The 15953-nt window shown below is 37.0% G+C and overlaps 1 protein-coding gene across 3 annotated transcripts in view; it reads right to left on the bottom strand.

The window, feature by feature from the left end:
• The window catches only part of LOC123315731 (calcium-activated potassium channel slowpoke), a 46797-nt gene extending 30844 nt beyond the window's left edge, over nucleotides 1–15953 (bottom strand). For all 3 annotated transcript variants that reach the window (XM_044901562.1, XM_044901560.1, XM_044901561.1), the window contains exons 1-6: nucleotides 15449–15953; nucleotides 4799–4860; nucleotides 2484–2580; nucleotides 2313–2424; nucleotides 1958–2109; nucleotides 1726–1893 (exon numbers count right to left, since the gene is read on the bottom strand). In XM_044901562.1, coding sequence (XP_044757497.1) covers nucleotides 1726–1893; nucleotides 1958–2109; nucleotides 2313–2424; nucleotides 2484–2580; nucleotides 4799–4860; nucleotides 15449–15787 — 930 coding nt within the window. In that variant the 5' untranslated portion in view covers nucleotides 15788–15953. The remainder of the gene's footprint in view (nucleotides 1–1725; nucleotides 1894–1957; nucleotides 2110–2312; nucleotides 2425–2483; nucleotides 2581–4798; nucleotides 4861–15448) is intronic.

Below are 15953 nucleotides of genomic sequence, written 5' to 3'. Positions count from 1 at the left end.
GTTTCTCAGAATTCCGACTTGCAACTCAGAATTTTGACCTGCAACTAAAAATTCTGACTTGTAGCTCAGAATTCCAACTTATATCTCAGAATATTCTGACTTGTTTCTCAGAATTCCGACTTGCAAATCAGAATTTTGACCTGCAACTAAAAATTCTAACTTGTAAATCAGAATCCCAACTTGTATCTCAGAATATTCTGACTTGTATCTCAAAATTCTGACTTGTATCTCAGAATATTCTGACTTGTATCTCAGAATTCTGACTTGTATCTCACACTGGCCATCTCAGATTTTCCTTAAGCAAGTAGAAGTATTTCAGTGTGGCACCTCAATGCTTTCGTATGATTGAAATGTTGGTTTCACAAACTTTGTACGCAAATTATGGAATAAAAGGTATCCTCAAGTAAGTTTTCACTTCTTATTGTGCTAAAAACTGAGGAATATTAGATTCATGAATTGAATAGTTTAGCGAATTTCTTCTTCATTTTCTCTCTCAGATTTTCAACAGAAAACTGGAGCAAATGGTGGTTTTTACTTTCGTCAAACATTTCAATTTATAAAATTGAAAATTGACTTTCGAATTATTTTTGGAGGATACCGTTTCTCCAAAATATCGGATAAGTGCTGAGTTGTGTGTCAAATTTCATGAAAATCCAGCCTCAACTACTTAAAATTTCACAATAATAGTAAGTTAAATCACCTGGAAAACCAAGCAAATAAGCTAGCTCTGAGTTTTGAAGCTGAAAGAAAAGCGAGAAGCGAAGCATCTAAGTAAAATTTGAAATATCTGAATGGGAATTCTGTTATAATAGCAGAAAATTGTCTAGATCGACTTGACCTCCCTGAAATTTTTGGTTACCAAACAGATATTTCCTAAAAAGCACACCCAGTTCTTTTTCCACAAGTAATATTGTTTTATCTTGGAAATATTATTATTATAGCATGCAACTATTGCTTCTACAAGACTTTCCCTGATAGTCATGAGCACAAGCATCGTCTTGAAAGTATCTAGATCTTTCGGTTCCATTTACAAGTCAAATTTATCGTGCATTCACAGATGGACATCATACAACATTCAGATGCATCCAAAACAGAGAAAAATGAAGAAAGAGAAGAGTATAATATCGAATTAAAGTACCTCTAATGTTCTGGATAGGTTCAGAGGGATTGTTTTGAGGATTATTCGAAATGACAAGGTCTCTTGAAAAAATTCCAGTAACTAACGAAAAATTCAGGGCGTTCAAAGAGAGCTCACTATCCTTGTTCAAAAATCGGATGTTTGCACTCTTTGAATACCCTTACGATTTTAAAATCGTTAAATTATTGTACAAATGGCACCACACGTATTGTTATCGAGGTTAAAAATTACTGAATTTGCTGCTGGCTTAGTCGAATATTGTATATTAACACTATTGATTGAAATAGGATTACCTATTGGAAATAATTGAATTTTTTGAAAAATTTTAATGCCGAATTTATAGATCTCAGAAAACACCCTGTATATCGAGCATCTTATTCTTCAAGCTGATTAGGTGCAGTTTTTACTGTGGGTCATACCATGTGCTCTGGACAGATGAATTCACAGAGCAAATTTTAACCCATTTATTCAATATTTTCTTCAACAATATTGACTAAACCAGTGGCAGAATCCTCTGGAGCAGAAGAGACCAGAAGCGAGAAGTGCTAGACATAATTCAGATGGTCTACATAAATCATGGTACTCACCAAGCCAACTAGCAAGAAAAAAACGAGAAAGGTCCTTCCAAGGATAGTTTGACAGTACACGTCACCGTATCCTACCGTCGACATAGTGACGATAAGAAAGTATACGCAGGTCCAATAGGGTAAAGGGTGGGGGTTACGGAACTCCAAAGGATCACCTGAGTTTTCTAACTGAAAAAATCACCATATATGTAAAGGGATATTTGGGAATTTGAGGGTGAAGTGTGAAACTCACCAAATGGATTATACCAGCGGCTGTCAACCAAACTGATATGAATATGGAAACTAACTGAGCAAGTCTTATGGAACTGGAAGTCTTCAAAATGTTTAGGTACTGTAAAATATCGGGAACAGTCATCAAGCGTAGGGCACGAAGGAATCGAAGACCTAAAACAATTTTTACGCTTGAAAACATCTCCAATACCGTTGGAGTAGAAAAATCGTAGCCCACAAATAGGTCCCTGTGGGACTCCAATGGTTGAGAACTACGTGGTTACAGAGTAAGGTATTCCTTGAAGGATTTTCGTGGTTTTAATGGTGTTCCTTGAGGGACTTTCAATACTTTCAAGTTATTGATACTTTTCACTTACCAATCCAGGTGCGGTTCAAATATATAGAGACAAAGGACGGGGGTATCGTGAAATAATCTACAAACGAGTACATCTCTAGCATAAACCATAACTTATCGCTAGCAGCTATAAACTGGAAAAAGGAAATTGTTGAGTTTAAATTGTTACCCGATGGTTAGGTTCAAAACTCACTCTTATACAAAAATAGACCATAAAAAATATATTGAAGGCAAGGTCGATTTGTTGTGTTATATTGTTGCTCCACTCTTGGCATCGTTCGACGCCGTCACTGAAAAAAAAATCGATAAAATGATTTCCTATAGCGAAAAGAATTAAGAGCTTCACTAATGAACACATTAGAGACTCTCCAATATTAACAGAACATAAAAATTTAACAGAGACGATCAATTCACGTTTTTCCTCGAAATACTCATCCAATTTACTTGAAAGCAAAAGGAGGTACACAAAAATCTGTTTGCTATCGATAGTAAGGGGAATCTTCATTCGAAAACTCCCGTAAACTGGATAAAAAGTGAGGGATCAATGCCATCCGAACCCCCGGAGGTAATCCAGAGCGATTCTACTGGATATAACTGAAATAAACAGCCCCCAGCTGACAAGCACCTTCTTGTTTCCGGGTTTTTATTACCTTCGACTCCACGACTCCGTTATCACAGAGTTTTCTCGGGTCCAATTGGAACAGGAATAGAGTTTATATTTAAAGACAATCCAAAATAAAATACCTGACAACCGTGACGTCATCTGTTACGCCATAAACGCGCGGGGAAGTTCGGTTTGTGCCAAAACGGAGAGAGGATGGAACGTTTGGGTGTTTCTGCATCGAGATTTGTTATGCATTTGTCAGCTAAGATCACTGCCCCAGCTGTGCAATTCTTGTACTAAGTGTTAGATGGTCTTAAGACCGACCATGTCTAGCTATGGCCGTAACGACCTCCAGATCTTCCACCAATCGATAAATTGATCTCAATTCTTGCAAACTTCAGTGCTGTTTAGATGCACAAAGACCATAAGACTAGGCAGAACTGGTCAGGTGAACCTGCCTACAAGAAAAAGTAACCAAAGAAGAAATAAAACCCTGAAGAAAACTCTCTGGTGGAATCTTTCAGGTCTGGAATCCCCAGGATGACCCAAAGCACAGCTCCTGGTAGCTGTAGGAACTTCTTGGTGTAAGATTCCAAAAATTGCACAAATCTGGTTGAGTTTCTTCACAGGGTTGTCATTTTACAACAAACCAATGTAACCGATGTTGCTCTTGGACTTTTTGCTACATCAAACTCATCTGAATGGGCTGACTTTCTGTAGTTTGACTGGAGGAGTTTATGTATGATTGGAGAGTTTTCTAGACATAGGAGCATCCACTCATTATGCCTATGAGCATCCACGTGGTAGTAGAAGGTGCCATTTAGAGCAATTTCAGTCCCTTTGAACTTCCAAGAGTCATCCTATCTTTGTTCTTCAGCCTGTATTACAATCCTTTTATCTTTTGGGTACTAGGAACATTTCTACAGCCTCCACTTCAAGAAAAATGAAAGGGTGGGACTCAATTTGAGGTGAAAGTTGTCAATACCAATTTCTTATCAGCCATAGACTATTCTCAGGCCAAAATAAGACAAAAGGCCTGTCACTCCGTGGTGCGTCATACTCATAGACATATAGACATGGACTGTGCCTTCCCTTTCTATCTATGCATGAAAAACGGTCAAAAAAAGTGACAGAGAGAAATGCACGTCGGGAATGCAGTTGTCTCTTTCTAGAATTTTGATTGGTCTACACTCACCTCTATGTGAACAAAAAAGAGACAGGTAAATTCCCGACGATCATTTCTCTCTTTCTATAAAAAAAGCCAATTTCATGCTGACATTGCTCAGTCCATGTCTCTATGTCTATGGTCATACTTAATAGCTCGTCCTTTGCCAACTTAATAAAAGAAAACATTTACTGAAGAATTTATCGGAGATGAACTCTAAAATATAGTTATCGGAATTGAATGATGAGTGAGTCTATAATTATTCGTGAAATTCGACTATTATCTAGTAAAAAACCAGGGAATGTCCACCGTGGCATTACAAACAGTCTTGTCTGTAAGCCAAACTGGCAAAAATCCAAATGAGTACCCAACTTATAGGTTAAAAAGCGTATTGTATCAACACAATCCAGAAAAGATGAACTTTAAGTACATTTTAAGAGCGAGAATTACCAACTTTTCCTTCTCTATTTCAATCCTACGTTAAGAAACTTGATTTTGAAAAATAATTCTTGTGTTTCACTTTCATCATCATTTTTCTTTTTGTTATTTAACATTAATTTTCATTTATATTTATTGAATTGACTTGAAATGAAAGCTACGTCTTTTATGTTACGATCAAAATTTCCATTTCAAATGGGAAAAAAGGGATTTTCATTCCATTCCTGAAATTCAAATGCCTCTTTTGATGAAGAAAAAATTAGAGTTATGACAGCGATGAGTTCACGAATATTATACTCACTTCGAAGCATCTATGAAGTATATTATGAGTGATGCAATACTGAGGATAAACACCAGCACAACCTGAAAACAAAAAGAATAAACAACAAATGGACAAATAAAATCAATATAATGAACAAACAATTTCAGTATACAAGTAGCCATAAAATAAGAAGGTTTTTGTCCTAAACCTAACTCGTACTGAAGAGAATCATCATCCAGTGTGGAAACTTTTTCCATAGGGAAGTCTTCTGATGTCAAGATGTTCTAATTGATCATTCTAAAAGTTGATCGCACATAATGGACCAATTACTCCCTAAATAAATTCTTTATCACGCAAGGAAGAAGCACAGTGAGAACAGCCTCACCCCAATTTTGGTCAACCCGTTAAATTTGATTTATAGCGAATTGAACTGACAGTTTAGGTCATAGAGAAAGCTAGAATTTTCCGGTCGATTTTACGCTCCACTCGCTTTTATGGTCCGTTTTGGGGGAGGTTAGGGTTTTCCTTTTTCCGACAGACTGTGCCACAAGGAAAACCAACTCGTGGGGATCGAACAGTATAAAGATATAGAAACATAGAAACACACCTCAAACTTCGTTAATTCAAAACAGAACTCCAAACAAACTCTCCCAGTTTTCATTATAAAGCAATATTGCTACAGTTTGAAATTGCCAGATCATCCCAGATGATGGAAATCGTTAGGGGTAGGTTATTTGAATGCTAATGCCGATTCCTGGAGTTTATAATTTCAGGACGTCTCGTGGTGAATAATGTTCGTGGAAGTTCAGAACGCTTGGGTAAATTTCAGTCAGTAGATGCTGAATGAATATGCATGATTTAGGTAGGTATACTACGACCTTATGACATTACTCTGGTTGAAGTTGGGATAGCTGAGACAATAATAAGCTGCCAATCAGGGAATGCCTCAAAAGCACTTTTGAATCGAAGATTTCAACAAGAAGTTTTTTAGGGCACATATGATGTAACCACTAGTGTGTAATGCTTCACTGCTGATATAGTTTTTCATCTATTTTCATTGAGGTGGGAGTTGTGTGACTCCGGAGAGATCAAATAAGACAGAAACCATGGTAAGCATCTACTCTTTTTCTACGAAATGGCATCAATTTTAGTGATGTTGAATTCATTGTTGTTTTCCTTTGAAAATTAGATATCTGTCCATTAACGTAAAGAAATCTATTGTTTAATGATTGAATATCGATCTACTATTGTTTCTTAAGACCTGTATCATCCCTCTAATGTTCATTCATTTAAGTATAATGAAGATTAGAAAGAAGATTTAGTTGAATATGGTTTGAAGCAAGTCCAAGTTTTTTTCAATTTGGTATGCATTTCATCCTTAAAGAACCTTTCAAGAAGTTAGTTTAACTCATGCATAACTACATAATTTATGCCCGCAGCAAGGCCACCAAGTTCCTCGAGTCATAAAGAAAAAGAACAAGCCTCTTCTCCCTAATTAACCACCCTTAATGAATACTCGACTGCGTCGTCGGTTGGAACTTAACAGGTGACTCTAAAAATTCATATCCACCTACATACGTCATCTGTATGCAAATATTTTCATGCCACCCTCAATCTTGTCGCCTGTTGCCTCTCTCTGTTCCTCCGTTGAATCTACCCCCGCTGGATTACCCTCTGTAATCGTTGATGGACGAATAGGGGTTGATGAATCGATCTCCATGTCGAATTAGGGGGTGATTGCCGTCCTAATGGGCGGTTTACATTGTTGGGGGGTGAAATCGGATCTGGGTAATGATGACGTTTATTTGAAAATGTGACAAGTGATTAGAGCTTGAGAAGGGCTTAATGGTGTGTGTCTACAGCTTGATTTCCGTGTTTTACTCAGATACAATCAAGGGGGGTAATGATAAGTCCTGAATGTTCGAAGCAAATATGGATCACGAATAAAATATATTCTTGCATGGTGTCGAAAACGTTTCTTTCGAGTTGTATTCTCGCGTTTTCTGATTCTCTCTTCTCTGTAATAGTCCAGATTTAGAGTCTTCAAAGGAACGGCACTTTGAAGTGCTTTCGAGGAGTGATTCAATGGCTCGTTGTGGGAGTATTCAACTTCTGAACACTCCTAGAGCGAATCCCCAACAATCAGGGGAATTTATCGTTAGCAGACCAGACAGGACTTTCTGGAAAGCCCTGGATTATTGTAAAAACAAGGGGAAGTTGCATCATGCAGATTACTATGGTATCACGAGAGGAAACTGTAGACAAAGAAAAGATGGGGTAAAAACGTTTTTTAGTGATATTTCAGATCGTTCTCCTGCTCAAATTATAAAATAATCTCAAGTCCGATCTGTAAAACTTTTCTTGTTGCTGCTGGCCCTTTGAAATGAAGCATTTGAAGACGCTGGTCAATTGCAGAGTATTGTGAACAATAATTCATACTTTATGAGGTGTATGTCGTGAAAAATCTATAAATTACATAGGAAATAACCCATTTAACTTGGTGTTGCAAGACGGAAATTTCATAAACGTTATATTACACGCAATGGATTTTCATGCATGCAGAGCTTTCTAAATTTATCGAATTTTTTCCATTTAAATGGTGCAAATGCACACTAAACAACTGAGTTGAAGCCAGTTGACGATTGTGGAATGCTGGGATCAAGAAATTTGAAAGCATTGCTAACAGTAAACACGAATAAGAATTCCTAACAGAAAATATTTTTGAGAGGTAAAATTTTGGGTCGATTCTCATGAAATTTCGATAATTCTCTAATTTAGAGCTGTAAATCGTAATTCTGATTACCGTTTCTCTATATCGGCTATTTTCTGGAAAACATCGCTATTGGAAAATGGTTTAAGAAGGACATTTCCAAAAAAAAAAACATATCTTTCAAACCATAGACTAATAAAGGAAGTCTATGTTTCAAACTATTTCTTGTAAACTCCAAAATCGGGATATTTTGAGTAGTTCGAGGGTTTTTCTATGATATAATCGACTCTGATGTCTGTGGCCTACTCCCCAGAAAAACCTCAGAGCTGGGAAATGGCTAAAAGAGCTGGAAATTTCTATATCTGTTACTTATTATTGTTCTAGGAATGGGTTACTGATTGGGGGCTGAAAAAACTCAGGTTCATCTCTATCATTTGGGCTAGATCTTCGTCTTATCTCATTTTACCACTTTCACGATATTCATTTCTCGTTTTAACAGCACTCACGAACAGCCAAAACACGAGCCGCATGAACAGTTTCCTCCACACCAGTTTATTTGCCGTCAACACCCTTCAACGTACGACATAGTAATTAAAATTAAAATTAATGTAAATTTTAAATTGGCTGCACGTCTTTGACATTTTCTATAATTAGACCGTTCAATTCTGCCAAACGGCGGACGCTGAAAGATGTAAACTTCCTGATTACCCTCGTTAATAGCTTGCTAACTAACTCTGGTGATTTCACACTCAGGTATTGTTTACATGCTTGTCGTTAAATAATTCTAGTACAAATAAACTTTGTTTCGAGGCGGTACTGGATCAAATTCGAAGTTTGGTACATTATTTCCCCAAATATCTGATAAATATGAGCAGCCAATTTGAACCCTCTCTTGAAAAACAATGTCTATTATGTATTTGATGATGTCAGCGTCCATTTCTTGTGCCGGCGCCAACAGTCGTAAAATATCCTGATGCCCCATCACAGATAGCATCCCGCCCTCCAGAAATTACAAGATTCGATCACAAACTACCCCTAAACTTCTTCAGTAACAATTTGCGTCGCCGGCACTCGAAAAACAACCCAGCCTCTTTGTCGTAGGAACCCCTCCCCATCGCTCATCCTGATACTAGGTCAGGAGGACTTTGTTATTGATTCGTTCCCGAATACTCCATTCAGAGGGTTGGTGATATCGCCTTCCCTTGCTCTAGAGGTTGCTAACTTTTCTCGTTATATTGCTGCAATGGCTTTTGCCATAGCTTGCAAAATCGGCTGGTTTGATTGCAGCAGTGATAAGAAGAGAAATTGGGAGGAAAAATGCGATGAACCTCCTCATTTTCTAGCTCCCAATTAAGGAGAAAATGTAGAGGACTTTCATGGGAAATTCATCGCATATCCTCCTCTGATCAACGAGGAAAATAATCTAGATTCTAGAAAAAATGCATTTTTTTCGATATTCTGAACAAAAACATGGTCCTTCGTCTACTGTTTGTTTTAGAGGTATTTTTAGTTGTTACTTCTCCTTTAAAACAATCTAACTTCTAGCGAAATGCATTCCCTGAAAACTCAGAGTGTTTGTTGCAGGACAAGGTACTCTTGCCTCTTGGTCTAATGTTCTAAACCAATGTTCATGTTGTTTCAAATCAAGTTTCAAAGTACATGCATTAAACTGCTGCATAACTCGGCTCACATTTCTTACTCAAAAACCTGATGGAGTAAATGGATCGAGCTGGATACAGGGCCAATAGGTTTATTGAATTTAAGGGCCCCTTTGGTGAATGATCTAAAGCAGAAATGAGTAAAACTCAGTTCAACTTTTATTCCCCTAAACGACTGCTCAGGTCTTTGGGAACCTTATTAGTAAAAGGAGCTATTAACCCTTCTATGATTCGAAGTATAAACCATCTTGTATGTCCCCAACTGGGAAGAAAACTAATACCTAGAGTATCTACTATTGGAAGCGCAAATTGTTTTGGTCTGTTTCAAAAAAGTTGCTATTTAACTGAACTTCGATTCATTGGAAAAACGATTCCAACAACGATCTTAAAGATCCCAACTATATAGTAGATAAATTGTTTTTCTTGACATAAACTGTTCTATCATGATAGCTCACTGGAATATTTTCAATATTGGTTCTCCAGGAGGAGGTGAAAACTAAATATTTGATATCCAGTTTCCTACATAGAGGTACAGAATGTTCATCTTGATTACATCGTTGAGAAGAATGTTATTTGGATGATGGGACATATTGACTATTGGCTCTTATTTGCTCCCTTTCGTATATTTCTCTTTCTAACTAAACATAGAGGGGAGTTTTTTTAGCGTTTAGGTTCAGCACCAATTGCCAATTTCACAAATTGATAATCTATTTCCCTATTGAGCATTTATATCATTCATAAATCATCATTTTTCACTGATGATTGTCTATCTATAATATTTTTCAGTGGTCTGTCAAACATCATGGTCTCAATCAGAGATGGAGGGTTTGAACATAGAGCAACTCTTACAGTAATAAATCTCGAAATTTCAACAACCTAGATTCAAGCGTTTGATCTTGACGAATTTTTAACTGACCCCATCTTTCTGGGAATTTTTCGAAGGTCACCTTGCGAGTGGATTATCTTCCAGAAAAATCATCGCAGATCGGAAAATGATACACATTCCGAAAGAGCAACTCTTCTAGTTTAAAATCTGAGAACCACAGCGATCTCGAAGAAACCGTTTGTTCTTGACGAATTTTCAACTGACCCCATCTTTTTGGGAATTTTTCGTAGGTCACCTTTAGAGTGGATTATCTTCCAGAAAAATTATGACAGATCGGAGAGTGATACACATTCCGAAAGAGCAACTCTTCTAGTATAAAATCTGAGAACCACAGCGATCTCAAAGCAAGTGTTCGGTCTTGACGAATTTTTAACTGACCCCATCTTTTTGGGTATTTTTCGAAGGTCAAATTTCGACAAGCATATCTCCCAAAAAAATCATCGTAGATCTAAACGTGATACATATTCTGAAAGAGCAACTCTTCTAGTAATAAATCTCGAAATTTCATCAAGCTCGATGCAACCGTTCGGTCTTGACATATATCATTCCAATAATTCTCAATCAAAATCTTTTACAACGACGCTTTCAAACTGATTAAATATAACCAACCCCAAGGAACCGAATTAGGTGAATGTTAATTAAGGTTCAACGTCTCACTGCAGCGAAAAAATCGATAGAATTAATTAAACTTCCTGAATTAGGTCCCAGTCCTAATCACGAAATGGCTTGCTATCTTCATATCTACAAGGAAATTGAAAACGAAAACGGGTTTGTTCTGTTTCAATTAGTCCAGAAATAGGATAGGATAACTAGAAAACAAATCGAGGAAATTCTATGGCAAAATGGTGGCCTGATCTAATTTGGACACCGTGTGTATGTGGTACCAACTGGAATCGAAGTCACGATTCGTTCATATTAAAAAATTTCGAAATAGGTCAATAGCAACGGATCATGAGCGAACACCTAGATAAATCAAAGGAAGGTAGCAAAATGAGCCATAACTCAAAAACACTTGGCGCTATTTCAAAGCCTACTCTGACAGTCGAAAATAAATAGGAATAACGCAGTTTTACGGTAGAAATCAACAATGAGCAATGTTCAAACAAGAGATTTTTAAACGAAAAAGTCTGGATGAATTTATGGAATGCATAAAATCCGTTGTTTTCAAAAAACGCCAGCTAATTGATGCAATTCATCACTTGAGTGAGGTTAGCGTTGATTGATGTTTGCAAATTTTGCGAAGCAGGAATTGGAGTACAAATTTTTATAGGGTGGAGCTCAGTTCGTTTATTTTTAGATTGGATTTTGTGTGAATTGTAGTTGCATCTTAAAACCACCCCAACTTCTGGCAAAATGTAAACTTGCATCTCAAAACCTGAAATTTTAGACAGAAAAACATATCTATTATTACTCAACATCGAGTTGAATTCAAGGGTGGCAAATACCCCAAACCAAAAAAGATAAAACCACATGCATCTAAATTTCGCGATGATATAAGAAATGATTGAATTATGAACTACGTTAGCACCTTCTGAATAATAATCAACTCTGTTATTGGCAACGATTGAATCATAAAAGGTTCTGCCTATTTACGACTATGTCAGTGCCTATACCAACATCGACAGGTGGCTTTGGAAGATCATGACTAGATTGTCGAAAAGTGTTGATTTTAATTCATTCGTATGAGGACATCCTGAATTTTCCATTAAAATGATGGCCGAACATGTCGAAATATTAATTTTGAAATTAACCATGAAACTCGATAAGAAATTAATATTCCATCGGTGATCTCTTCTTTACAACATCAAATATTTTCGATTTGGGTAACGTAAGCATAAATTCAGACATACAAAAACAGCCTTCAAATTCCATTGCCTACTAGACCAACAATTTCTTTGAAATTTCATCAAAACTTGAGCTGCGCCCTGTGTTTCAAACTGGGAAAGTAATTATCGGTTTCCTGTTAGTGAGGAATTAATACATAGGATATTATAATCACTAATAAAACTTATTAAAAATTATCCAGGAATATTTTAATCGAATGAGATAAAATGTTGGAAGTTGAGTGCAGATAAACGAAACAAAGATTTCCGTAGGAAATATTCAACATAAAAACAATGTGTGATGATAATTGGGGCCTAGTTTTATACGTAAATACAGGAGGTACCGAAACTCTCGCATTTCTTGCTCCTACACTATCTGGTTTCGAAGTTCAGTATTGGCCCACTAGACCAACGGATTTAACGCCACTGTATTTCTTGCTATGGGGTTATTTGACGTCGAAACTTCTCGTACACAAGGATACACGTACATTATGTGGAATATTCTGTTAATGCAGACGTATAACTCATAGGGAACTGAATTTCCGTTGCGTTTTAGAAAATTCTGAGAGAACCTTCGCCAATTCGAAATTAATTAATCTCTTCCGCGAAACTAGAGATAGTTGAGTGTTAAAAACAATGACGGATTAACGCTCTTGGAGCTCGAAGCCTTCCGTACTCATCTGAGAAGATTTTCATAACAGTGTCATGACATAAGACCGAAATAGAAGTTGTACTATAAATACACCTATTTGGTTTGTGGCCCCCAGCCGCTGCCATTCATTTTTTAGGCTCAAACAGATCTCTGCGACATCGTGAAGTGCATTTGGAATAGTTGAGAAGAATCGAAGGAAATTGTCCAAAACTTGAGGAGATTAAAAGCCTTTGAACTGGAGGTTTCTTGAATTTTGAAGAAAAGTTTCAGGATGATGACAGACACACAAACCGGACGTCCAAATTTAAGATATTACGTTTTGCCAATGATATTTGCAATATTTCTTCTGGTGGGGTCATAGTTTTTCGAAAACTAGATTAAAATCAAGAAAACCGAGCTGCTTAAACGTCCTTTCACGATATTGTGAATTATTATCAGGAGTTTATGTCCAACCTATTCATATTTATCGATAAAAATTCAATTAACCATTGCTGTTATGTACTTTTATATTTCAAAGGAAATAAGGTTGTAGGTGTTTCTATTCTTGAATTGAATATTTCGATAGATTTCTAAAACCTTTTTTCGAGAAACAAAAGTGTTTCAAAGTTGAAGGATGCTGTGGAAAGAGATGAAATGTTAGGTTGATGGTTTTATCTCCTAAAATAACTAAAGATAGCATATTCCGAAATTGATCATCAACGTTGAAAGATCTATTAGATCCAGTATTTCTCTAGCTATATCCATTTGATATTCTTCCAAATCAAAGAATTTAACACATATCCGATCATCCTCAACATAACAGTCAGATGAAAGGTGATATCATCCACCAAAGGCTGAATAATCATGAATGACGTTTGTTCCGAGAAACAATTTCTAGTGCTGATGTGTTCAATGAACTTCCCTCTAAAAGAATGTGGGATAGTTAATAATTGAATTGATCATTCTCGACCTTTTGAAATGTTGGAATAATGAATCATTGATTTCAAAACGGTGGAGAAAATGAAAGGACATCGATTTTTCCAGCATAATAGGACTGTCGACACATACGAGAAAAGTTATGCTTGGAAAAATCGTTGTTTATAGCAATTTCAGAGAGTGCATATGCCACATAAAATGATCCTTAAAATGAAAAAGGAACAGGTTGGGGTGCTTTTTTATGTAGCTTTATTTTCCTTATATTTTCTCTTGTTGTCTTGTATTTTATTTTCACTTCTTCATTATAACTTATGAGTAGTTTTTTCATGCCATTTTACCATAACGTTTTGACAACTAGACAATTGTATTAGCAAATAAATATTGTTTGTGGAAACTTCATGCGTTTTTGGTTCATTGTCTCCAATTTCTAATAGATACAGAGTTCGACCTCTGTGTCCAATCACAGGAAGGATTTGGATATTTCTTGTGTACTTGCTATATACAGGGTAAGTTTTTGACTCCTACAAATATTTCAACAGTAGATTCTTGAGGTCAAAAGAAACACTTTTTTTCTTTACCATTTTTTTCGAATCAGCTTGGTTTAAAAGATACAGGCTGTTGAAAAACCATAAAAAAATGTTATTTTCAGTTCTATCTCACAAACCGTTTCATCGAATGAAATGAATTTCGGAATCTAGTTTTTCATTTATTTGATGAATCTTTTTCGAACACAAGATATCACCCAAGTCTTCCAGTTTTCTCATTATGATCATTAGGTAACATAAACTATCAAAAATTCAAAGAACCCAACTCTTGAAACTAAGTTGGACGCTACCTAATGAATATTTGAACGTTTTGTGAAATAAAAGTATTCTTCATATTTTCTCGTATAATGCGTCGTTTTCGAGTAATTTGATGTTCAAAAATTAAAAATATCTGTGATATTCAGAAAATTGGGTACTTTTGCTGAATGCAACTCTGGTTAAAAGATCCACAGATGTGTAGTGCCATAGATTTAGCTTGTTATTCTGAAGGGAATTTTGTTTGTCCAGGGGTGGCACAGCTCATTATGAAAACTTAAAATGGCTATATCTTTTTATTAGGACCGAAAAATGGTGTAGGAAAAAAGGGTTTCTTTTGACCTAAAGAATCTACTGTTGAAATATTTGTACGATTCAAGACTCACCCTGCATACGGAAAGCCATCGAGGTGGGAGTACTCTAAATTTCGATTTCGTGAAAATTCCATAAGTGAATACCTGTTTTAGGCCGGGTACTTTCACTTTCGAATAAATTTTATTCAGTGTGAATAAGTATCTGTCAAATACACCTTATTTCGGTGCTTTCAGATGAAACTATTTGACGAATAACAATTCTATGAAAGCACGGTATACTCCTTTTCACTGATTAATGTAAAATAAGACACCGCATTGTAGAAATTGTCATAATTCCAACTAGAAAGCAAATATTTCGTAAAAATCACACAAAGAATAACCGTACATCAAGAATTTAAAAAATTCAACCAATAATGACGTACCGACATTCGATAGATGACAAATAAACTCTTATTATTAAGTTTCTATGACAGATTTATTCGATGAATAACACTATCTGAAAGTGAACAGACAGCATTTTTACTTATCCTACGAATAAGACTTATCTATCGAATAAATTTATTTATTCGCACCTGAAAGTACCGGGCCTTAGAGATATACAGGGTGTGAATGAATAGTTCAAATTGAGGGGGTGATTCCTTGACCAAAAAATAGTGTGGATCTTTCATATAGACGTTTTATTGAGTGTCATATGCTTAGATAGAGCCCCCTAGAGATGGCACCTTCTACTTTCAAGAACCCAACACTCTCAGAGGTATAGTTTGTTCATCTTTCACTACCAAATTTTCTAGCAACAAAATGGGTAGCTTGGAGCCTTCAGTACTTTTAAAAGAAGGTGAGCAAGGAAATTTCTGGAGGTTTTCAAGTCGGGGAAATGCGTAATCCAATCGGTACATGTTACGGTCTTCGAGGGGGTGTGTTCCGAACTTACAAGGATTCTTCCCGTGGTCGTCTGTCCAGATATGAGTTCGCCGGCCCAATCTTTGGCTTCCGTCATGAAGGTACCCTCGAACTCCTGCTTGCCCTGTCTGGCGGCCTTCTGCTCCTTCTGCTTCGGATCGTTCGGGCCCAGTTCGGCCTCCTTCCTGCAGCAGAGGAACGCGAACAGCCTCCATACCAGCACGATGAGCAGGCCGACCACGAAGGTGCACACGCTGGACAGCAGGAAACACCACCATTTGCGCACCAGGAGGCAAGTGTCCACCACGGTGACGGTGCCATTGTTTAGGATTAAATTAGGCGGCTCGCTCGCCGCAAATTCGCTGGTCATGCCGCGCTAGGCGCCCTGCTTGATCGAGGCATCCACCTAGCCTCGTGATGGCGGCTGTAGGGGGCAGATTTTTAGATTTTTTTTTTTTAGTTTTTTCGACGCGACCGTACGTAGGTGCACTGGTGCGGCTCGGATGGGGATTAATTCGCGCGCGCCTCTGGCCCGT

Source organism: Coccinella septempunctata, chromosome 6 (assembly GCF_907165205.1).
Source record: "Coccinella septempunctata chromosome 6, icCocSept1.1, whole genome shotgun sequence".
Classification (NCBI taxonomy): domain Eukaryota; kingdom Metazoa; phylum Arthropoda; class Insecta; order Coleoptera; family Coccinellidae; genus Coccinella; species Coccinella septempunctata.
This window is presented reverse-complemented; position numbering and strand designations above follow the sequence as displayed.